Source organism: Felis catus, chromosome B1 (genome assembly GCF_018350175.1).
Source record: "Felis catus isolate Fca126 chromosome B1, F.catus_Fca126_mat1.0, whole genome shotgun sequence".
Lineage (NCBI taxonomy): Eukaryota > Metazoa > Chordata > Mammalia > Carnivora > Felidae > Felis > Felis catus.
Genome location: NC_058371.1, coordinates 165,309,616 through 165,333,623, shown reverse-complemented (window position 1 = coordinate 165,333,623; position 24,008 = coordinate 165,309,616). Strand labels below are relative to the sequence as shown.

At 41.3% G+C, this 24,008-nt stretch overlaps 1 protein-coding gene across 1 annotated transcript in view; it reads left to right on the top strand.

Annotated features, from left to right (window-relative positions):
- The window catches only part of GABRB1 (gamma-aminobutyric acid type A receptor subunit beta1), a 387,348-nt gene extending 365,008 nt beyond the window's left edge, over positions 1–22,340 (top strand). The window contains exon 9 of the mRNA XM_011281892.4: positions 17,255–22,340. Coding sequence (XP_011280194.2) covers positions 17,255–17,605 — 351 coding nt within the window. The 3' untranslated portion in view covers positions 17,606–22,340. The remainder of the gene's footprint in view (positions 1–17,254) is intronic.
- Positions 22,341–24,008: the final 1,668 nt, after the last annotated feature.

Genomic DNA, 24,008 nt, shown 5'->3' with positions numbered 1-24,008 from the left:
TTGATTTTTAATATTTTCTAAAGCATGATTTATATCAACCCCTGCTATTCTCTCTGAATCACAGTGTCATATAACAACAGATAGATATAATCTTCAATAACAAAGCAAGTGTATTACTTCGTCTTTTCAGTGTATTATCTCCAGCAGTTAAGATAATAATGCAACCTGTGTGGTATTTAAAAATGCTATCCCCTGGTGAAATTTAAAAAATAGAAAATAATATCAGATTTTTTTCCTTTCATATAAAAGTTTGGGTGGTCCTCCCCTTTCCTTTTAGATACTTGTAAACAGTTGAATTCAAATGATACATGTGCTGTGGTCCCAGACAATTTTCATTTGAGGGACCCTAACATTTGCCTTGGTACCCTAGAGCATAGCATGGCATCATTCATTTATTACACATTACTCTTGATAGCCTTGGCTGGGCAGTCATGTCAAGGGTCATTTGTACTGAAGTTAGAAGTGCTTGCTTTGTCTTGATTTATATTACCACCAGCTGCAGTGAAGCATCTTTTCTGTAGGAGTACAGATGCTGAATCCAGACATTAGGAGAGTTTCAACCTCTGAGGTGATAAAGACTGTAGATTCATGTACCCCTCAGGCATCATTTGAAACTAGAGATGGTATTTAGAGTTTTGAAAGATAGATTTCACAGTACTAGTAGGCTGTAAGTATGCTACTTCTGGGCCACTTTTACACTAACCTGGAATATACGTGGTTGTGTCTGTTGGCCACATCCACCTAGGATGGATTGGTTGCATGGGCAGTCTATAGTCAGGTACTGATTTGAAATCACTTGAAGTCATGGGGGACACCTTGCAACCCCAACAATTAAGAAATAGAATTTCCATTCAGATTCAGATATCGATGCTGTAATCTGGCCTCTTTCCTCTCATTCCTATTCTCTGTGGTGTGTTATCTACATTTTCAGACACTTTTAGACATCTACACTTTCAGACAACTTGCTAAATGGAAATCGGCTCTGTACTGTGATTAATTCCAGGATCCATAATGCATGTGAAAGCAGGCATCCTAACAGTCAACAGCTTTTCCTTAAAACTAGCTTGAAACAGATGGATACCTACATTAGCCTTTGAGCCTAGGACGTACCCCACATCACTGCCTTGTCATCGGGCCAACTAAGACACTTCTCTCAGCCTTTGATGAAATTTTAACCTTTATGACTTAGCATCTTGGATTCTGGAGAAGTTCAGGCAGGACCTTTGATTTCTGTGGATAGCCTGTGTTAGCAATTCATGGACTTCTTTAGCCCTTAAATCCGTGCCCAAATCTGGCTTGGTTCATGCTTTGTTCTCTAGTCTTGGCTTAATGTAACTAATCTCCAGATGCTTCAACAGCTCATTTTCCCTCTCTCTCTCTCTCTCTCTCTCTCTTCCTCTCTCTCTCTGCCTCCCTCCTCCCTCCTTCCCTCTCTCCCTCTCATTTCCTTCTATACCCAAACATCTAGGATTCTTTTGTAAATGAGGAAGAAATCAAATTCACTTAACAGGCTTAAGAAAAAGGTGGGGGATATATTTTGGCACACACAACTAGAAGGTCCATGAGTGGTTCTAATTTCCTATGTGGCTATATCCATATGTTTAAACATTGTCATCAGAAAGCATCTCTCTTCATCTGTTAACTCTGCTTTCCTTTATAATGGTTTTACGTTCATTAAACCCTTCCTTCATGGTGTTCCAAAATGCCGAAGTTTATATGTTCCAAGCTCTGCAACCCTAACCCAATCACCAATAGTTACAACAAAAAAAAGTCTTAGGATTGAGTCTTCTGGATCAGCTTGAGTCATATTCTCATGCAGAAATCAATCTCTCTGACTAGGAAGTTGGGAAACAATAAATGCACAGGTCTGCATCACATGCCTGTCCCTGGAGCCTTAAAGATGCGAGTAGGTCCACTTCTACCACATGCACCAAGGAAAGTCAGGTAATGTTATCAGAAGAAGGTGGAATGGAATCAGACAGGCCAAACCAATAGGCATCCACCAAAACTCACCCTAGACTCTGCCTAAAAGAAAATATCCATACTCTTTAATGTTACATCCAGCACCCACTGTGATCTCATGCTGCTTTCCTCTTCTGCCTCATTCCTCCTCCCTCTCCCCTTCACCGACACACACTTTGCTCTAGAAGTTCAACTCACAGTTTTCCCAAATTGCCATGGTTTCACTCTTTGCTAACTTAGCTTGGCTTGTTCCCCCAAATTCACCTCTTGCCTGATGTCTGCCCTCACTCATCAGGTGCTTCTCCTAGAGCTCTCCATTGCACACTATGCTTACCGTTTTTTTTTTTTTTTAACTTAAAAAATATTTAAGGGGTGCCTGGGTGGCTCAGTCAGTTAAGTGTCCAATTCTTGATTTTGGCTCAGGTCATGATGTCACAGTTGTAAGATTGAGCCCAGTGTCAGGCCCCATGCTGAGCATGGAGTCTGCTTAAGATTCTCTCTCTTCCTCTTCCTCTGCCCCTCCCTTACTTGCACTCTCTCTTTCTCTCTCTCAAAAAATAAAAGTCACCTAAAAATATTTAATATTGGGGCACCTGGGTGGCTCAGTCGGTTGAGCATCCGACTTCGGCTGAGGTCATGATCTCGCGGTTTGTGAGTTCGAGCCCCGCGTCGGGCTCTGTGCTGATAGCTCAGAGCCTGGAGCCTGCTTCAGATTCTGTGTCCGCCCCCGGCCCTCTCTCCACCCCACCCCTGCTTGTGCTCTGTCTCTCTCTGTCTTTCAAAAATGAATAAATATAAACAAATTTTGTTTAATATTTAATATTTAACAAATATTTAATGAGCATATACTATGAAAATACTCTGTATGCACTAGGTATAGTCAGCAATGAATAAAAAAAAAACCTTTCATTTGGATGGGAGAGAAAGATGAACATTATACATATAAATACATCACACACAATCAAAATGACACCCACAAACACACATATAATGCCAGGCAATAATATACACTATAAAGAAAAACAGAGTAGGACTTGAATGCAAACACTTTATCTTCCACTTTGGGTTTTCCAATGCCTGCCAAAGAGCCCGGCACAAATCAGGCACTTAAATGACTTTTAAAACAATAAGTGAACTAATGAATTAATTACAAAACCAAGCAGAATGCTCTTAAAATTCATGTATAATTGGAAACTTTTTTTCTATTATATTTCTATTGTTACAAAAATAAAATATTTAAGCCTCTCTCTCTTTTTTTTAAGCCTCTCCTACAGTGAAAACTGTTTGGTACCTGTCCAAATTTAAAATATATATATAATAAATCTTTCCTAATGAAGGACATATATTTTGATTAGGGACCGTCGATGGTAATAATAGATGTGTGCTATTAATAGATTGCTTTCTTTTAAGTTTGTTTTTTTTATTTTTGAGAGAGAGAGCATGAGCAGGGAAAGGGCAGAGAGAGAGGTAGAGAGAGAATCCCAAGCAGGCTCTGTGCTGTCAGAGCAGAGTCTGATGCCAGGCTCAGTCTCACAAACTGTGAGATCATGACCTGAGCCACAATCAAGAGTCAGACGCTTAACCAATTGAGCCACCCAGGTGCCCCTAGACTGCTTTCAAACAGTGTTGATACTTTTCTTTTCTCAGCAATTCCTTCTCCTGAAATCTCTATGTTAGAATCTAAAGTGATTGATAACTCTACTCTGCCGTTACTTCATGATATTCTCCAGTGGGGAGAAAGAAAGTGTAGAAGTGCTTTGTTGATTACCTTAGGAGAGGGGCAGAGAGAGAGAGAACCTTAAGCAGGCTCCATGTCCATCATGGAGCCTGAGACCATGACCTGAGCAGAAATCAAGAGTCAGATGCTTAACCGACTCGGCCACCCAAGTGCCCCGACATCACACATTTTGAATACCTCCTTTTCAAACATCCAAAAAGTAATGGTTACTTTGACCAAAATCACTTTTTTATTTTCCTGAAGAGCAAAACATTACTGAAGAGTTTTTGGATGACTTTTTAAGGGGATTCACTGAAAATGAATCTGAAAACTGACCCTTATTTGCATCATTTAGAATTCAGTGAATTTGCTGGTTATAATGCATTTTATTTTATTTATTTATTTTTTTATATGAAATTTATTGACAAATTAGTTTCCATACAACACCCAGTGCTCATCCCAAAAGGTGCCCTCCTCAATACCCATCACCCACCCTCTCCTCCCTCCCACCCCCCATCAACCCTCAGTTTGTTCTCAGTTTTTAACAGTCTCTTATGCTTTGGCTCTCTCCCACTCTAACCTGTTTTTTTTTTTTCCTTCCCCTCCCCCATGGGTTCCTGTTAATTTCTCAGGGTCCACATAAGAGTGAAACCATATGGTATCTGTCTTTCTCTGTATGGCTTATTTCACTTAGCATCACACTCTCCAGTTCCATCCACGTTGCTACAAAAGGCCATCTTTCATTTTTTCTCATTGCCACGTAATATTCCATTGTGTATATAAACCACAATTTCTTTATCCATTCATCAGTTGATGGACATTTAGGCTCTTTCCATAATTTGGCTATTGTTGAGAGTGCTGCTATGAACATTGGGGTACAAGTGGCCCTATGCATCAGTACTCCTGTATCCCTTGGATAAATTCCTAGCAGTGCTATTGCTGGGTCATAGGGTAGGCCTATTTTTAATTTTCTGAGGAACCTCCACACTGCTTTCCAGAGCGGCTGCACCAATTTGCATTCCCACCAACCGTGCAAGAGGGTTCCCGTTTCTCCACATCCTCTCCAGCATCTATAGTCTCCTGATTTGTTCATTTTGGCCACTCTGACTGGCGTGAGGTGATACCTGAGTGTGGTTTTGATTTGTATTTCCCTGATAAGGAGCGACGCTGAACATCTTTTCATGTGCCTGTTGGCCATCCGGATGTCTTCTTTAGAGAAGTGTCTATTCATGTTTTCTGCCCATTTCTTCACTGGGTTATTTGTTTTTCGGGTGTGGAGTTTGGTGAGCTCTTTATAGATTTTGGATACTAGCCCTTTGTCCGATATGTCATTTGCGAATATCTTTTCCCATTCCGCTGGTTGCCTTTTAGTTTTGTTGGTTGTTTCCTTTGCTGTGCAGAAGCTTTTTATCTTCATAAGGTCCCAGTAATTCACTTTTGTTTTTAATTCCCTTGCCTTTGGGGATGTGTCGAGTAAGAGATTGCTACGGCTGAGGTCAGAGAGGTCTTTTCCTGCTTTCTCCTCTAAGGTTTTGATGGTTTCCTGTCTCACATTTAGGTCCTTTATCCATTTGGAGTTTATTTTTGTGAATGGTGTGAGAAAGTGGTCTAGTTTCAACCTTCTGCATGTTGCTGTCCAGTTCTCCCAGCACCATTTGTTAAAGAGACTGTCTTTTTTCCATTGGATGTTCTTTCCTGCTTTGTCAAAGATGAGTTGGCCATATGTTTGTGGGTCTAGTTCTGGGGTTTCTATTCTATTCCATTGGTCTATGTGTCTGTTTTTGTGCCAATACCATGCTGTCTTGATGATGACAGCTTTGTAGTAGAGGCTAAAGTCTGGGATTGTGATGCCTCCTGCTTTGGTCTTCTTCTTCAAAATTCCTTTGGCTATTCGGGGCCTTTTGTGGTTCCATATGAATTTTAGGATTGCTTGTTCTAGTTTCGAGAAGAATGCTGGTGCAATTTTGATTGGGATTGCATTGAATGTGTAGATAGCTTTGGGTAGTATTGACATTTTGACAATATTTATTTTTCCAATCCATGAGCAGGGAATGTCTTTCCATTTCTTTAAATCTTCTTCAATTTCCTTCATAAGCTTTCTATAGTTTTCAGCATACAGATCCTTTACATCTTTGGTTAGCTTTATTCCTAGGTATTTTATGCTTCTTGGTGCAATTGTGAATGGGATCAGTTTCTTTATTTGTCTTTCTGTTGCTTCATTGTTAGTGTATAAGAATGCAACTGATTTCTGTACATTGATTTTGTATCCTGCAACTTTGCTGAATTCATGTATCAGTTCTAGTAGACTTTTGGTGGAGTCTATCGGATTTTCCATGTATACTATCATGTCATCTGCAAAAAGCGAAAGCTTGACTTCGTCTTTGCCAATTTTGATGCCTTTGATTTCCTTTTGTTGTCTGATTGCTGATGCTAGAACTTCCAGCACTATGTTAAACAGCAGCGGTGAGAGTGGGCATCCTTGTCGTGTTCCTGATCTCAGGGAAAAAGCTCTCAGTTTTTCCCTGTTGAGGATGATGTTAGCTGTGGGCTTTTCATAAATGGCTTTTATGATCTTTAAGTATGTTCCTTCTATCCCGACTTTCTCAAGGGTTTTTATTAAGAAAGGGTGCTGGATTTTGTCAAAGGCCTTTTCTGCATCGATTGACAGGATCATATGGTTCTTCTCTTTTTTTTTGTTAATGTGATGTATCACATTGATTGATTTGCGAATGTTGAACCAGCCCTGCATCCCAGGAATGAATCCCACTTGATCATGGTGAATAATTCTTTTTATATGCCGTTGAATTCGATTTGCTAGTATCTTATTGAGAATTTTTGCATCCATATTCATCAGGGATATTGGCCTGTAGTTCTCTTTTTTTACTGGGTCTCTGTCTGGTTTAGGAATCAAAGTAATACTGGCTTCATAGAATGAGTCTGGAAGTTTTCCTTCCCTTTCTATTTCTTGGAATAGCTTGAGAAGGATAGGTATTATCTCTGCTTTAAACGTCTGGTAGAACTCCCCTGGGAAGCCATCTGGTCCTGGACTCTTATTTGTTGGGAGATTTTTGATAACCGATTCAATTTCTTCGCTGGTTATGGGTCTGTTCAAGCTTTCTATTTCCTCCTGATTGAGTTTTGGAAGAGTGTGGGTGTTCAGGAATTTGTCCATTTCTTCCAGGTTGTCCAATTTGTTGGCATATAATTTTTCATAGTATTCCCTGATAATTGTTTGTATCTCTGAGGGATTGGTTGTAATAATTCCATTTTCATTCATGATTTTATCTATTTGGGTCATTTCCCTTTTCTTTTTGAGAAGCCTGGCTAGAGGCTTGTCAATTTTGTTTATTTTTTCAAAAAACCAACTCTTGGTTTCGTTGATCTGCTCTACAGTTTTTTTAGATTCTATATTGTTTATTTCTGCTCTGATCTTTATTATTTCTCTTCTTCTGCTGGGTTTAGGCTGCCTTTGCTGTTCTGCTTCTAGTTCCTTTAGGTGTGCTGTTAGATTTTATATTTGGGATTTTTCTTGTTTCTTGAGATAGGCCTGGATTGCAATGTATTTTCCTCTCAGGACTGCCTTCGCTGCGTCCCAAAGCGTTTGGATTGTTGTATTTTCATTTTCGTTTGTTTCCATATATTTTTTAATTTCTTCTCTAATTGCCTGGTTGACCCACTCATTCGTTAGTAGGGTGTTCTTTAACCTCCATGCCTTTGGAGGTTTTCCAGACTTTTTCCTGTGGTTGATTTCAAGCTTCATAGCATTGTGGTCTGAAAGTATGCATGGTATAATTTCAATTCTTGTAAACTTATGAAGGGCTGTTTTGTGACCCAGTATATGATCTATCTTGGAGAATGTTCCATGTGCACTCGAGAAGAAAGTATATTCTGTTGCTTTGGGATGCAGCGTTCTAAATATATCTGTCAAGTCCATCTGATCCAATGTCTCATTCAGGGCCCTTGTTTCTTTATTGACCGTGTGTCTAGATGATCTGTCCATTTCTGTAAGTGGGGTGTTAAAGTCCCCTGCAATTACCACATTCTTATCAATAAGGTTGCTTATGTTTATGAGTAATTGTTTTATATATTTGGGGGCTCCGGTATTCGGCGCATAGACATTTATAATTGTTAGCTCTTCCTGATGGATAGACCCTGTAACTATTATATAATGTCCTTCTTCATCTCTTGTTACAGCCTTTAATTTAAAGTCTAGTTTGTCTGATATAAGTATGGCTACTCCAGCTTTCTTTTGGCTTCCAGTCGCATGATAAATAGTTCTCCATCCCCTCACTCTCAATCTAAAGGTGTCCTCAGGTCTAAAATGAGTCTCTTGTAGACAGCAAATAGATGGGTCTTGTTTTTTTATCCATTCTGATACCCTATGTCTTTTGGTTGGTGCATTTAATCCATTTACATTCAGTGTTATTATAGAAAGATACGGGTTGAGAGTCATTGTGATGTCTGTATGTTTTATGCTTGTAGTGATGTCTCTGGGACTTTGTCTCACAGGGTCCCCCTTAGGATCTCTTGTAGGGCTGGTTTAGTGGTGACAAATTCCTTCAGTTTTTGTTTGTTTGGGAAAACCTTTATCTCTCCTTCTATTCTAAATGACAGACTTGCTGGGTAAAGGATTCTCGGCTGCATATTTTTTCTGTCTAGAACCCTGAAAATCTCGTGCCAATTCTTTCTGGCCTGCCAAGTTTCAAAAGAGAGATCAGTCACGAGTCTTATAGGTCTCCCTTTATATGTGAGGGCACGTTTTCCCCTTGCTGCTTTCAGAATTTTCTCTTTATCCTTGTATTTTGCCAGTTTCACTATGATATGTTGTGCAGAAGATCGATTCAAGTTACGTCTGAAGGGAGTTCTCTGTGCCTCTTGGATTTCAATGCCTTTTTCCTTCCCCAGTTCAGGGAAGTTCTCAGCTATTATTTCTTCAAGTACCCCTTCAGCACCTTTCCCTCTCTCTTCCTCCTCTGGGATACCAATTATGCGTATATTATTTCTTTTTAGTGTATCACTTAGTTCTCTAATTTTCCCCTCATACTCCTGGATTTTTTTATCTCTTTTTCTCAGCTTCCTCTTTTTCCATAACTTTATCCTCTAGTTCACCTATTCTCTCCTCTGCCTCTTCAAGCCGAGCTGTGGTGGTTTCCATTTTGTTATGCATTTCGTTTAAAGCGTTTTTCAGCTCCTCGTGACTGTTCCTTAGTCCCTTGATCTCTGTAGCAAGAGATTCTCTGCTGTCCTGTATACTGTTTTCAAGCCCAGCGATTAATTTTATGACTATTATTCTAAATTCACTTTCTGTTATATTATTTAAATCCTTTTTGATCAGCTCATTAGCTGTTGTTATTTCCTGGAGATTCTTCTGAGGGGAATTCTTCCGCTTGGTCATTTTGGATAGTCCCTGGCGTGGTGAGGACCTGCAGGGCACTTCCCCTGTGCTGTGGTGTATAACTGGAGTTGGTGGGCGGGGCCGCAGTCAGACCTGATGTCTGCCCCCAGCCCACCGCTGGGGCCACAGTCAGACTGGTGTGTGCCTTCTCTTCCCCTCTCCTAGGGGCAGGATTCACTGTGGGGTGGTGTGGCCAGTCTGGGCTACTTGCACACTGCCAGGCTTGTGATGCTGGGGATCTGGCGTATTAGCTGGGGTGGGTAGGCAAGGTGCACGGGGGCAGGAGGAGCAGGCTTAGCTCGCTTCTCCTTAGGTGATCCTCTTCAGGAGGGGCCCTGTGGCAGCGGGAGGGAGTCAGATCCGTTGCCGGAGGTTTGGCTCCGCAGAAGCACAGAGTTGGGTGTTTGCGCGGAGCGAGCAAGTTCCCTGGCAGGAACTGGTTCTCTTTGGGATTTTGGCTGGGGGATGGGCGGGGGAGATGGCGCTGGCGAGCGCCTTTGTTCCCCACCAAGCTGAGCTCTGTCTTCAGGGGGCTCAGCAGCTCTCCCTCCCTTTGTCCTCCGGCCTTCCCGCTTTCCGAGCAGAGCTGTTAACTTATGACCTCCCACACGCTAAGTCGCGCTTGTTGTGGGAACACAGTCCGTCAGGCCCCTCCGCTTTTGCCAGCCAGACTCGGGGGCTCTGCTTGGCCGGCGAGCCGCCCCTCCGCCCGGCTCCCTCCCGCCAGTCCGTGGAGCGCGCACCGCCTCGCAGCCCTTCCTACCCTCTTCCGTGGGCCTCTCGTCTGCGTTTGGCTCCGGCGACTCCGTTCTGCTAATCCTCTGGCGGTTTTCTGGGTTATTTAGGCAGGTGTAGGTGGAATCTAAGTGATCAGCAGGACCCGCGGTGAGCCCAGCGTCCTCCTAAGCCGCCATCTTGCCGCTTCTAGTCTATAATGCATTTTATATTTAATTGTAAAAAGCACTCATCTCACATTTTGGGTCTCCCTAAGTCTATGTATAAAATGCTCCTATGCATAAGATAGTTTCTGGTTTCTTGTTTCTATCATTCTCTAGTCAAAGCTCAATAAATTCCCACTAACATCAACTTAAGAAATTACTCCCTAACGTTCATGTCACATATCTCAGGCTTGAACAGTGCATATTTGTGATTAATTCTTAGCTCTCTGAAATAAGCTAAACACTTTGTGGATTTTAGGTACACCAAAATCAGCTAGGACCCTTGGAATGCTTGTGTAAAATGCAGACTGGGAAGACCTGAATCTAGTATGAAATGAGTTCAAACCTGTATTTTTAACAAGCTTCCCAATAGATTCAGATGCACAATAATGTCTGAGAACCACCACTCTAGAGAATCTAGCCACTTAGTGTCCCTTAGCCACTGAAACTCAAACAGAGCTTAGAGAGATGACTCCAAGTCAGAGTTTCAGAGTTCCTCATTCTATAGACATTTACTCAGCCCCTCCTTAGGAGTATCAGTCTCTTTTCTGGAAGAGCAAGGGGGATATACAGTGATGAAAAACACAGTAACATCAGAGCAGCTGTGCTCCTGGAGCTTACATTTCAGTTGAATAATTAACAAATATGTAAATATGGGTGGCTCAGCCAATTGCGTCCGACTTCAGCTCAGGTCATGATCTCATGGTTCCTGGGTTCCAGCCCCACCTGGGGCTCTGTGTTGACAGCTCAGAACCTGGAGCCTGCTTTGGATTCTGTGTCCCTTTCTCTGCTCCTCTGCCATCCGTGCTCTGTCTCTCTGTCTCTCTCTCAAAAATAAACATTAAAAATAATAATAATAATAAAATAAAACAAGTGTGTAAATAAATATACACTATAATGGCAGATGATGATAATTATGGTGAAGAAAATGGTGAGGAGCTAGTCAGGTAACAATCTGAGCAAGATCATTCCAAGAGAGAGGAACAGCAGTTGACAATGTCCCGAGGACTTAGGAGCATCAGGGGAGACAGTCAACAAATGACAAGTGTGGCTGGAGCAGAGAGCTGAAGGGGCAGAGTGAGGGCAGAGGTCCCTGCAGGAGCTAAATCACATGGTACTCTGTGGATTTGGATGAGAAATCTGGATTTGATTCTATGTCTTAGGAAGTCATTTGATTTAAACAGAGGAGACATTGGTCTGTTTTACATTTTTTAAGCGTCACTCCAGCCGCTATGTAGAGAAAAGACCACAGAGTTCCTTCCTGGAAAGAGGAAGACCAATTATGCAGCAAGACATCATGGTGGGGAAAAGCTGGTCAGAATCAAGATTTATTCAAAAGTAAAGCCATTAGGATCTGCTCATACCAATGTATGGGAGAAAGAAGGCAAAGAAAGGGGTCCAGGATAAATTTATCTACCTGAGCAACGCGCTGGAAAATTGCCAGTTGTTTCATTTGTCATTCTTCCATTTCTATTTCTTAAATAACAGAGTGTGGATTTGTTTAGATTTATGTAGGTTCGTATTCAATCTTCTACAGCGTCTTGAAACAAGTTGTCAGGAAGTTTGCAGAGAGACATGCAAATCACCTCCAGCAAAGCCTCCTATTTCCACCCCCACACCCCCCACCCCCCACCTCACCCCCCAAACCAAAAGGTTTCAGGAATTGGAGACCTAGGGAATTGGCGTTCAGCACAGGCCTGGTGAGAGCTAATGACTGACAGCAACAGCCCGGATGTGGTACATTCTAGGAGCAGGATGGGCAGACGTGACATGTGGCTGTGTGGCTCTCTGCTCCCTACAGGTGAAGGCAGCCAGTCGCACTGGACAAACTCAGTTAAACAGACTGTAGGCTTCTGGAAGGCAGCTCCTTACGGGGCGAGCACCACTTCACTTGGCTTCCTGCGCTGTACTTCAGAACCACTCAGTAAATGTGAATCCAATTGAATTAGCTAGCAAGAAGGAAATAACTTCCTGTTTGCAAAGTAGATTGAGCCCGGAAGGTATTTCTCAACAGGGCTTTAAAACTGCCACTGGAAACAAGATTATATTTTATTCCAATTACACTGCAATGAGTTCTGCTCTATTTACATATTGAAAATATCCAGAACAGTTCGATTCAGTGAGTGGCAACATTTTTCACAGCCTACGGCACTGTTTGCGTATGTTGGGAATGAGAGGAGAGAGGGAGTGAGTTGGAAAGGCGGGGGGGGGGGGGGGGGGGGGGGGGGGGGGGAGGCTAGCCCCAAGCTAGAATATGAATTTGTACATTTGCTCAGGGTTCTATTGAGGGAAGAAATACAGCCATCACATCAATGTGTTCCAGACTGGAGTCATTTAAAAATGACTCTCATGATTTTTGTCATACCCTTTCTATCAGCCAGAGTTCTCCAGAGAAACAGAACCAATAGGAACAGAACAGAATCAATATACATATAAAAAGAAATTTATTTTAAGGACTTAGCTCATACACTTGTGTGTGAAATCTGCAGGGCAGGCTGGAAGTTCAGGCAGAATTTCTAAGTTACAATCATGACCTGAGCTGAAGTCAGACACTCAACCGACTGAGCCACCCAGGCGCCCTGGTCCTCCTGAAGTCTTAATTATGACTTTATTCATTTGCTCTAAGTTTAGGCTTAATGATAGATCTAAACTTAAAAAAAATCAGTGATGTTGGTCTGAGGAATATATAGTTAATATAATGCAGTAATTCACCCCACTATTAGGTTTATCTCCCCAATCACTGGAACCACCTGACAATTACAGGCCTTACTCACCAATGCAGCAAGTTCAACATGCACATCCCTAACTGGACTGTACCTTCTCTGCAAGCAGATCAGAAGGAGAACAATATTCAGAAGACAAGGAGCCAAGTATGCTGCCTCCTTCTCCCAAATATTCCCAGTGGGGAGCAGTGGGAGAGGAGAAAGGGAAAATAAGCTGGAAGTATTGACCCCTTAGCTTTTTTCCCAGGGACTGGAGTGGAAAGTCTCTTCCTTTATGGCATCATGAGGCATCAGGAGTGATTATCCAAACGAAGAGCTATTTCAACATTAGCAATGAATGTTTTAGGAAATCTGTCTGTATATGCCCTGGAAGTCCACTGTAATGACATTTTCATTTGCCTTACTTCCTTCTGTTTCAAGGTTTAAAAATCCTTGATGCTTAGACCATGCCCAATGCAGATGTTGATCTGATCTCTTATTAACTAGGCAGCATTTAACCATTGCAAATGTTGAGGTGATCTATGACATGGCTCCTTATTGTTTCTGAGGATGTGAAAAGACCACTTTCCCCCTGGACATTATTTTTGGAAAGCTGTGCCAGCTGTGGATATAAAGATACCTTGGGTGTTTTTATACTGTTGAGGTAAAAGGAAAGCCACTCTTCTCCAAAGGACAGGGGTTAGGCCAGAGCCAACCAGAAACCTGCTGGTGTCACCAGTGGTATTCTGACCACATAATCACTTTACCGAGAAGCAAACAGCTTAAAAGGTAGGGAATGAAAACGCACTTCAGGAGAAATGCACAAGCACCCATCACACACATACACACACACACACACACACACACACACACACACACACACAGTCTGTAACACTGGCTTTTAGGCTAAGTTCTAGACTGTGTAGGAGAAAGACTGGAGATAGATCATAAGCATTATATGACACTTCTTAAATTTTCCTAATAAGGGACACAGTAATGTTGATTCAACTACACAGTAATGCAGTCAGCTTTCATGGGTATAGAACCAGATTCATTCCTTTATATGTCAAATCACTTACAGCTCTGATTTCTAGCCCAATGACAAAATATTTTGAGGGATTTGAACAAACCAATAAATAAGCATCATGCAATTTATAGGTGCATTAGAATCTGTACCAAAGTTAACCAAAATATCTTAATAAAATGTAGTTTTGCATGACCTCTGTTTAATGAGGAGCATCTCTATGTTTCACTGGCAGATTCTAAATTCTAGCAACTTGTTTACTTAGGGAGATTTCATAATAATGGAACTTAATGATGCATGCAGTACAGAAGAAGTGATTCAATTTTATAAGTTTTTTTGTTTGTTTGTTTGGTTGGTTGGTTTGATTTTTAGTATGCTGTGTCTTCTGCCTGGAATATTATTTGTAACCAAAGACTGCCAAAAATCAGAAGCAAACCCTTGAGATTACCTAGTGAAAACCTTTTATTTATAGATGAAGAAATGGATTTAATAACAAACCCAGGATGAGAATACAGTTTTCACCTCTCAATCCTTTGTTCTGTCTTTAAGGCCTAGTATAAGTTGCATCTCCTTCATGAAGCCTTCCTTGACCTTCAGACTTTTATGAACCCCTAATCATGGTCTATACTGTACCATTTAGCATTTGGTTAAAAACTCTTTTCACTCCCAAAATTATATCTTACTCTCGTATAACTTACTCTTGTATATTTTATCTTGTATTACAAGATACTCTTGTATCTCTCAGGAGACTTTTTTTTAAAGTTTATTTATTTTGAGAGAGAGAAAGTCCAAGTGGGGGAGGGACAGAAAGAGAGGGAGAATCCCAAGCAGGCTCCATGCTGTCAGCACAGGATCGGACGCGGGGCTCAAACTCACGCAACTGTGAGATCATGACCTGAGCCGAAATCAAGAGTCAGATGCTTAACTGACTGAACCACCCGGGCACGCCTCAAAGGAGATTACTATCTCAAGGACAAAATCCATGTTTTATGATACTCTTGGCTGAAACACCATAGTACCTAACAGAATTATGGACACCATGATTATCTTCTAAGGTTCTAGTCCCTTTTCTAATGGATTCAGCACTTTGTTCCATGTCACTTCAACCCTACCATCCTCTTTCATAATGTAAACTTTCATATGCATGACTTTTCATCCATAGACATACACACACGCACACACACACACACACACACACCTGACACCTTGCACTGTGCCTGGCACAGAGTAAGTACTCAACAATGCTTTCCTGAGAGAGGGAGAGGAAGTTGGTTTTTGAAGTTACTATAATCAGGGAAGGTACACAGGTACACACAAGGATTAGGATTAAATTGAGCCTTAAAGAAAATACATTGATTAACACGCAAACAGGAGGGAAAATTATATTTGAGACAAAGAATATCCTGTGTTTGAATCCCATATTAGGCACTTATTCCTTGTTTAATTGCAGGCCATTAAGCTCTCTGGGTCTCTATTTCCCTATCTGTTGAACTAGAATAATATTATATATTCCATAGGGTTGTTATAAGAAATAAGTGAGATAAATTATGTAGTAGGATTCAATAAAGAGTAGTTTTTAACAACAAAATTAATAATAACTCCCCGAATAAATAAGCCAGTAAAGGTGCCAGTGAGGGCATAATAGGTAGCTCAGTTAGGCTAGAGTCAAATACTTCACAGAAAGAAATGATTGATGGGAGTGGAGGGAGAGGCCAGATTGAGTCTCTCTCTCTCTCTCTCTCTCTCTCTCTCTCTCTCTCTCTCTCTCTCCAACTACCTCTGAGCTTAAAGCTATCAAATGCATCATTAAGTTCACTGCGGGATGTGGTGAAGGCCAAGGACTATGAAGCGGTCCTTTCTCAGTAAAAAGCACATAAGCTTTGAAACAGACAAGACACAGGTTGTAATCTCAGCTCTTGTAGTGGAGTAAACTTGAGGCAGTTTCCTGTTGCAAGTGATAAACAAGGTATACAAAGCAGCTACCATAATGCTAGGCTTTGGGTGGACACTCAATACATCTTAGTTCTCTCGTCTGTGATGTACCAGCCTCACACCCCACCACTCTCTGCACCTTTCCTTCTATTTTCCTTCCTTGTCTGTCTTTGCCTCCTCCTACACTTTACTCTTTCTTTGTTACCCATTTTTTTTTCTCCTTACCTATACCTTTGACACTTAAAAGTGTTTACTGAGATTAATTTCATTTGAAAGCATTTATAGACCACTTACTGTAACTCAGGCACTTGTGTTAATAACACTGGACTTAAACACAGCTGCCTGTACTGTCCTTGGAAGAATTTCAAGCTCCATTGTATGAATGAGCATGTCCTCTCAAGGTAAATCCGTTTGCAAAGTGCATCAGCTTGAAGTTAAACAAAGCCACTTTACAGGCCAAATGTGCTCATGTATGGAGTTCCGTAAATGTGTGTGGGCATAGCACAGACAAAAACCAGGAAATCTGAGATAGGCACTACTGGAACGGCACGAAGCAACAATAAATAATGGGGGAGACGCAAAAGTCAAAGTACAGCTAGTCATATCCTTTTGAGCCCTGAATCCTACTTTTGGCAGTTTAGCCTGAGGAAATAACTGGGGAGAAGGACAAAGGTTTACGTAAAAGATGTCGCTTGTAGGCTTGCTTATATAATACCGCAAAAGTAAAACAAGCCTTCGCATCTCACAATAGATCAACCCAGTTATGCTCTATCCATATAAGCTGTTAATAAGTGATATCACAGAGGAATAATTATTAACGTGGAAATAGGACCATGCTACACTATTAAGTGACAAAGCATATTGTAGACCAAAACATACCAGGTGAGTCCATGTTTGTAAGTAGAAAAAACAGAAGGCGGCTAGCAGGATACTAAAAATAATGAACTCTAAAAGTGAAATGACAAATTTCTATTTCTTATATTTTTGTTTCCTGTTTGTTTCTAGTTTTACATATTTCCATGTGCCACTTTTGTAACACGAAAAAATGCCATATACGTATACATAAAAATGATGTATGGATTGATAGATGATTGTGGATTAGATAGACGGTAGATTTGACAGGCGGTAATTAGATAGACGATACATAAAGAAATCGATGACAGATAAATAGGTGGCAGTTTGGATAAGTAGACTAGATAAGTGGTAGACGGATAGATGAAGGATTAGATAGAAAGATATAGATAGGATTAGGTAGGTGGTAGATTAGCCAGACAAAAAGATGGTGGATTAAATAGGCAGACAGATTAGACAGCTAGATGACGGATGAGACAGAGACGGATATAGACGGGTGATGGACTAGATACATACACAAACAGACACAGACAGATGATGGCTTAGACAGCGGTAGGTTAGGTAAACACACAAGGATAGATACATAGATGCTAGATCCGGTTGCAGGAGGCACGCACAGCCGGACGTCCAGCGACAGTCTTTAAAGAGTGGGGCTGCGGTGTCATCAGTTACAGGGTCACGAGCACAGACCGTGCCCCGGCAGTTGGGCCTGAGCGTGTCCTTTCCCGTCAGGTGGACGTCCACGGCAACATCCTCCTCAGCACCCTGGAGATCAAGAACGAGACGAGCGGCTCTGAAGTGCTCACGGGCGTGAGCGAGCCCAAGGCCAGCAGCATGTACTCGTACGACAGCGCCAGCATCCAGTACCGCAAGCCCCTGAGCAGCCGCGGGGAGGCGTACGGGCGCGCGCTCGAGCGGCACGGCGCGCACAGCAAGGGGCGCATCCGCAGGCGCGCCTCGCAGCTCAAAGTCAAGATCCCCGACTTGACTGATGTGAACTCCATAGACAAGTGGTCCCGAATGTTCTTCCCCATCACCTTTTCTCTTTTTAACGTCGTTTATTGGCTTTACTATGTACACTAAGGTCTGTCCTAAGGGTTCGTAAACGACTACTTTCCTCTTTTGATTTTTGACCCCACAGGCCCCCCGCAGCGCCACTGCTGTGCTTTTTTGAGGTAAGAGATTCAGCCATCCGATTGGTTTGAGGTCTTGCATATCAATTTTATTACTGCACCATGTTTACTTCCAAAAACAACACACACACACACACACACACACACACACACACACACTCCACAAAGAAAACTCTATTTTTTTCCAGTCTACTGTGGTCCAGGTTATCAGCTCTGTCAGAGCTCTATTAATTGCCGTGTTTACAAACAAAGAACAAACACACACAAAGAGAGAAGTTATATAGGTAGATCTTTAGCAGTCCTATCTTTTGGCCCTGGATTTTTTTGATCTATTTTTTAAAATGAGAAGGAAAACAGGACCTAGCTCTCCGCGCACTGCTTCCTGGTAAACTGTAACAATCTCATGCTGCCAAAAAAACAAAAACAAAAACAAAAACAAACAAAAAACCAACACAATTTCCAGGATCTCAGAAGAAAAAACAAAGCCATTGACAAGTTACAGATTTCCAGGAAGAAGGGGGGATAAGAGGAGCCTAGAAGAGGAAGGAAGTCTCCCCTCCAGCCTCAAGCCCCCCCCCCAGCGCCCTTGCAGAAGGGGTCCTAGCTCCACGGGCGGGCGAGGAGGGAGGGATTGACAAGGGCTGATGGAGGTTGTGCAAACCAAACCTGCCATCTTCACCTCACCATTAAGCTGGATATTCTGAAAAACAACAACAGAACCAACAACAACAAAAAAAACCCGCTTCTTTCTCAGACTTGCAGGCAGATTTAAAATTAACACTCAAATCCATCCTGGTGGCCATTGAGAACATTTATCTCTTCTTGTTGAGAATAAGGAGTCTCAGGGCAATGGAGATTTATTTAACTGACTATCTCAAATGACCAGCCCTGAACTCATTTTATTACCCTGGAATCACTTGCCTCTGTGCCCTGAAGCCATGCCTTCACATCTCCTTAGTTCCTGCTCCAGAGAGAGTGAGAGGAAGGGAATGGGGGAGGAGGGCTTTAATAATGGGCTGGTGAGCATTTTTTGCGTGTAAAACACATTGCCCTTTCCACGAGGAAGGCAAGACTTATGTGCTGTGAAAAGGGTGCCTGGGCAGTTACCTAAACTGCCAAATCTTAAATCAAATAGTATATATTTCTTAGCCTTCCAGAGAGCACCTAATGGTGACAGGCCTTGTTGCACAGGCCCCGGCTAATAACCTTAGCGCTCACCTCTCTGAGCTCTGCATTCCAAAGTAGGAAATGAATGCTTCCGGAAGTGCACATACACCCATTTTGCTGTCATCTGAGGCCGGATTACCTTTTTAAAGAAAAATCTCAAAGTAGGAAAACCACAGATATCAACAACAACCGTGACAAAATCACTGGGCCTTCAAACATTTATACCAGCCCCTAAAGCATAGAACACATCTGCACTCATTAATCATTAATCAGCAGTCATTACTGCTCTGCCTTATCTCTGCTCACGGATTACTGTGGTCATGATCGTCATAGAAGGGGCATCCCTCAGTAGCCCAACACACAATTCTAAACACGTCTAACCAGCTACAGTTGAGGTTTATCACATTTTATGTCATGAAAGCCTCATTAATTTTTTTTCACCCTGAGTATCTTAAGAATTCTGTATGTTCATTCACAAGGTTGAGTGAAACCCTAAAACAACCAACCAGTGATGGAGGCAATTGGGGATCTGACCCCTCGCTGTCAAATATGGGTTTAGGTAATAATAAGGACAATTGCATCATTTGATGATCTGGCTTTCTCCCTAAGGCTGTGATGAGGGTCCGTGTTGACAGTAGCATCAGCTGCTAGAAATTATAGTCTTAATTGGAAAGATAAGGCCAAATTCCTGCTGATGAGCCCAAGGGGACAGAGTTTTGAGATACTCTTTTTAGAAAGCAAAAAGAAAAGAGAAACCTAAAATAAATGAATGGTTATAGCCAAAGACAATATACGTTAGAATATAAAAACTGTGCTTTTACTGGAAAAATTATCTCAATGGTTTCATAACCAATTAGTAGGGTATGGGGACCAAATTCTCATTTAGATTTTCAATTGCATAATCACAGTTCCATGGTCAAGGAAATCTCCAGCCTCTGGGGATGAAGGGATCCATTTTGAAACTGACTACTTCTTGGCATGGAATGAGGCTTTGCCATCATGAAATGCCCAAATAGAATGGAAGGTGCCCATGCCGGTGACTGTAAGGTTAATATTCCCAATGACCACTCAGGAAATACTGTGTATTTTAAACACAGGAAGGTAGACTTTGGGCTGATGCTCAACAGGAATGAATCATCTGATGTCAAAGTTTTTTAAAAAGCTTTTAAGGATGAAATGCTAAATTAGAAAGGAAGTATCTATGATCTATGTTCCTTAACAAAACAATTTTTCTTTATTCACCTGTTAAGATCATTCTCCTTGGAAAAGATTGAGGTAATTTATATCTTTACTAATTTTTTTATCTTGCCTTAAAAGTCTAAAGAATTTGATGCTTGTAGTTCAGATGTAAAGCATCTCTGAGAAAAAAATAGAACATTTTTAAATCTTATATCTTAGCCTTTGTAAATTGCAAAATTAGTAAGCCTGAATCTACCATCAGGCACAAAATGGTATCATTGTATGTCTTCGTAGGCTTAGAGAGGGCACAGCCACAGGATTGTGCAAATTCTGTTAATAGCTCTGACTTAGAGGCAATGGTAGCCTGAAAAATGGAGAAGCTGATGTATTTCTGGTTAATGACCTTTGTCCCCACTTCCTTCTTTAGGACACCTCTCAGCCAAATCCCCTCCTCTGTGGCCCCCACCCAAACTCCCTCCAGGCTTAACAGTGCAGGGAAAAAAAACTGCTTCCTTCTCTGCCTCTCTCCCTTGTCTTGCTCTAAATGATGTACATAATACATAAAAATTGTTAGACATTCCTAAGTGCCCTCACACCGGTCCCCACTTCTGAAAGATTCAGATCAGTACATTATCGAGGGGTTACTCTCCTGCTATTACTGGGTTGTTTTATCTTTGCCATGAAAATAGCCATAATCTCCTGCATTACTGAAGTGGCAGCAGAGGCAGAAAATTGCACAGACTCACTCTCCTTTGCCACAGTCATGTTCAGGGGACCCCATGTTCGCAGTTCATAAACTGTGTCATAGATTTAACCTGTGTAGACCCAGCAGAACCTCATCTTTCATTTGACAACGACGACTACACATTTTTTTCTACTCATGTTCCTTGGCTTAAAATAGAGGTGACACGTGTGTTACGCTTACCAGCTTTGTGAGGCAGACCCAGATAAAGACACATTTTTGGCTTAAATTATCCAGGATTATTGCCTCAATCCTCTATATTGCCAAACAGAAACAGCAGACTGGTTGGTAGTTCTGCTGATTAAATGATATGTGTTTTCATATCATATATACCATCTTTATTGTGCATTACAATCAATGAAAGATCTTGAAAATGCAAAGAGAAAAATGTGGTGCAGAGAATAAAGTTTGGTTTATGGATCCAAGGATAGCCAACAAACATTATGTACAATCTACAGAAATGTTGAGTAAATGCCATCTTTCCAAAATCAGTTGACTCCTTCACAAATACTTCTTTAAGAAAGAGCTCAATTGAAATTCGCCAAGTTAAACAAACAAACAAGCAAAATATATTTATCATGCTAGAAGGAAACGACCTCCACGAATTCTCATATGGACAATTTTGAATAGTATCTCACCAAAGGGTGATGTGCCACTTTTGTTTTTTTTTTTCCTAAACTAAATGTAATCCTATATCCCAGGAGGGAGGAAAAAGGAATGTGCAAGCGTTTGTTCGTGTTGGTTCAATCAGCAATTACTGGGATGAAAAAGACAGAAAAACGAACAAATATCTCAGTTTCAGGAAAGCAAACAAAGGTAAACTTGTTAACGGAATGTAGAATATTATGTAAACTTCCTTGTAAATTCTGTACATAGTTCATTGAATTGTTCCTTGTTGTGTGGTGGTCCTCGGCTTTGGGTGGATGTTTGAACAATCCGAGCATTGTAAATAACGTAAGCTTATGAGGCACTTGCTTTTATTCACGAAGTGAAGCAACTAGTGATGTGGGCCCAAACCAGAATCTTTTTAGCTCTTGCTCTCTCTCTGCCATTGTGCGTGCGCAGTTGCGTCACTCTGCCTCATGCCCCAACCCCACAGAAAGGGACGGTAGCTGAGGAGAAGGCTGTACTCCCTTGGGGCTTAGGGACGGCACACCAGCAGAGACAGGAACTATAGCGAGCTGCTCCTGGAACTGTATCATGAAAAATCAGGGGTGTTTCTATCAGTCATTCGTGGCTACTCATATAGTGAAAGACCAAATCATCCATGCTTGTTGAGGGGTCAGGAATGGAAGGGATGTTCAAAATCCACAGGCAATCCAAAGCATCATTTGCGCCAATAGCTTTAGTTTCTACCTTTTTTCCTTCCACGATGTTTCCCAGAACTTTGAATAAGACAAGAAGTGAATGGATGGGTTTGATCAGGGTAAACAGTGAAGTGTCCAAATGATGGGAAGGAAAAAAGGAAGAGACAGCAAATGACACTGATAACACCAACTGGCCGATTCATCCTGCAAAGATTCAGAAGTAACCATGTCACATTTCTAAAAGGTAAAGAGAAATACTGGGAATTAAAGCAAGTATTTTTCAACTGGGAGTCCGGGATGTGTTTGATATGTGCTAGTTAAACTTAGAATCTGGTGATTAAATATTTTCATATATATGTCTCCCAAGTCCTAGTATTCTTGAAAAAGACTTCAGAATGGTGGGATATTCAGCCATAACATGTGTTTCCATGCAAGCTGGCAGTCCCAGAGATGGTGATAGTGTCTGCAGAAATTTGGAATAGCCTAGCAAGCTGGGACATAGATTGGTTTCTTAGTAACATTTTAGGGTACACAGCATCTTTCTTGGAGTTAGGAATTTAGCAAGGCGGAGTTTTTTGTGTAAAGATTCTATGTGCTTGGAGACTTATTCTGGCTCCAAAATGTCCCAATCAATGTCCACCAGCGATGGAACTAACAAGGTTAGTCAATTTCTAGGTCTAGAACCCATTGTGCTTTTACGTGAATCATGCTTTTTCTATATAACTGAAATCAACTAAACTGACAGAAACCTAATTGTTAAAGGTTGTAATTTCACAAGCAACGTTTGCAAGGAAATCCTTTTTAATAGAAGAATTGCAAACCAGAAAATGCTAAGTTCCTAGAAGGGTAAGGATAAAGAGTTTTGAGTTTATTTTTACCTCTCTGATAGCAAGAACTTCCTTATTTCAACTGTAGAGACCTAACAGTTGTTTGTTTTGTTTCATTTTTCCTAATCAAAAAGTCTTTGGTATATCAAGGGTCTCACGGTCATTCCTGACTGGCCCCTAGAGACCATGCAGGTCCTGGAGCAAACAGCACTCATCACAGACTTCAGTAGGAATTCAGTGTGGGGGAAATAAGTATATTTTTTAACCATCTGGAAATAACACCATTCTCATGAATGATTCTACCTGCATATCCTGTTCTGAAGACAATAGAAACATAAATCAATAAAAAGAGAGGCCAAATAACATGATGCATTTGCCTTAGGTACACAGGGTCACAGATTCACTTGCTTAAAACAGCTCACGTTAGAAGCCAAAGGATGAATAAAAGCAATCAGTATTGCTGTCTGGCTTTCATCTCTCCCTGGGTTTCCTTTTGAAGAGAAACAGAAAAGGGGGGACATTTTCCAATACAACTTTTTTATAGGTGAAAATCATTAAAATGTGTTATGTGTGTGCATTGTGTGCGTGTGGCCGTGTAAAACAGATTACCTCTCTTGTGTTTGTTCCTTCCCAGTGCTGTATGCCATCCAACCTTATGCCTTAACCCAATGAAACCAATTCATTTTTCCTCTTTCTCATTCAGATCTCCTAAGTTATCTTGCCCATGCGTAGCTGAAAGCTCCAGCTTTGAACTTACCTTGCGTATCTTCAATTGAATTCATGAAAACAATGAACTTTAATAATTTCCCCAAATTCTTATTCCTATTGCCTTTAGCAGGTCTTCGGAGGTAGCTTGTGTCGTCATGGTAGCCTCCTCTGAAACTGCCTTGGGTTATTTTTCTTTTCTGCTTTTCTGTCCTTTCTGGAAAGAGTACCTGTTTACATAAACCTTGTCTCTCCCAGCCTAATTTAAAATCAAGTGGAAATAAAAGTCTTTAGCTCAAACCTAGGAAAATTCACATTATCTACACCAAAGTTTGATGATAAGAACGGCCCTGTACATTCTAGGTGCAATATAGTGAGTTCATACTGTATCAGCTCTTTTCCATCAAACTTGTTTTCTCATGCCCT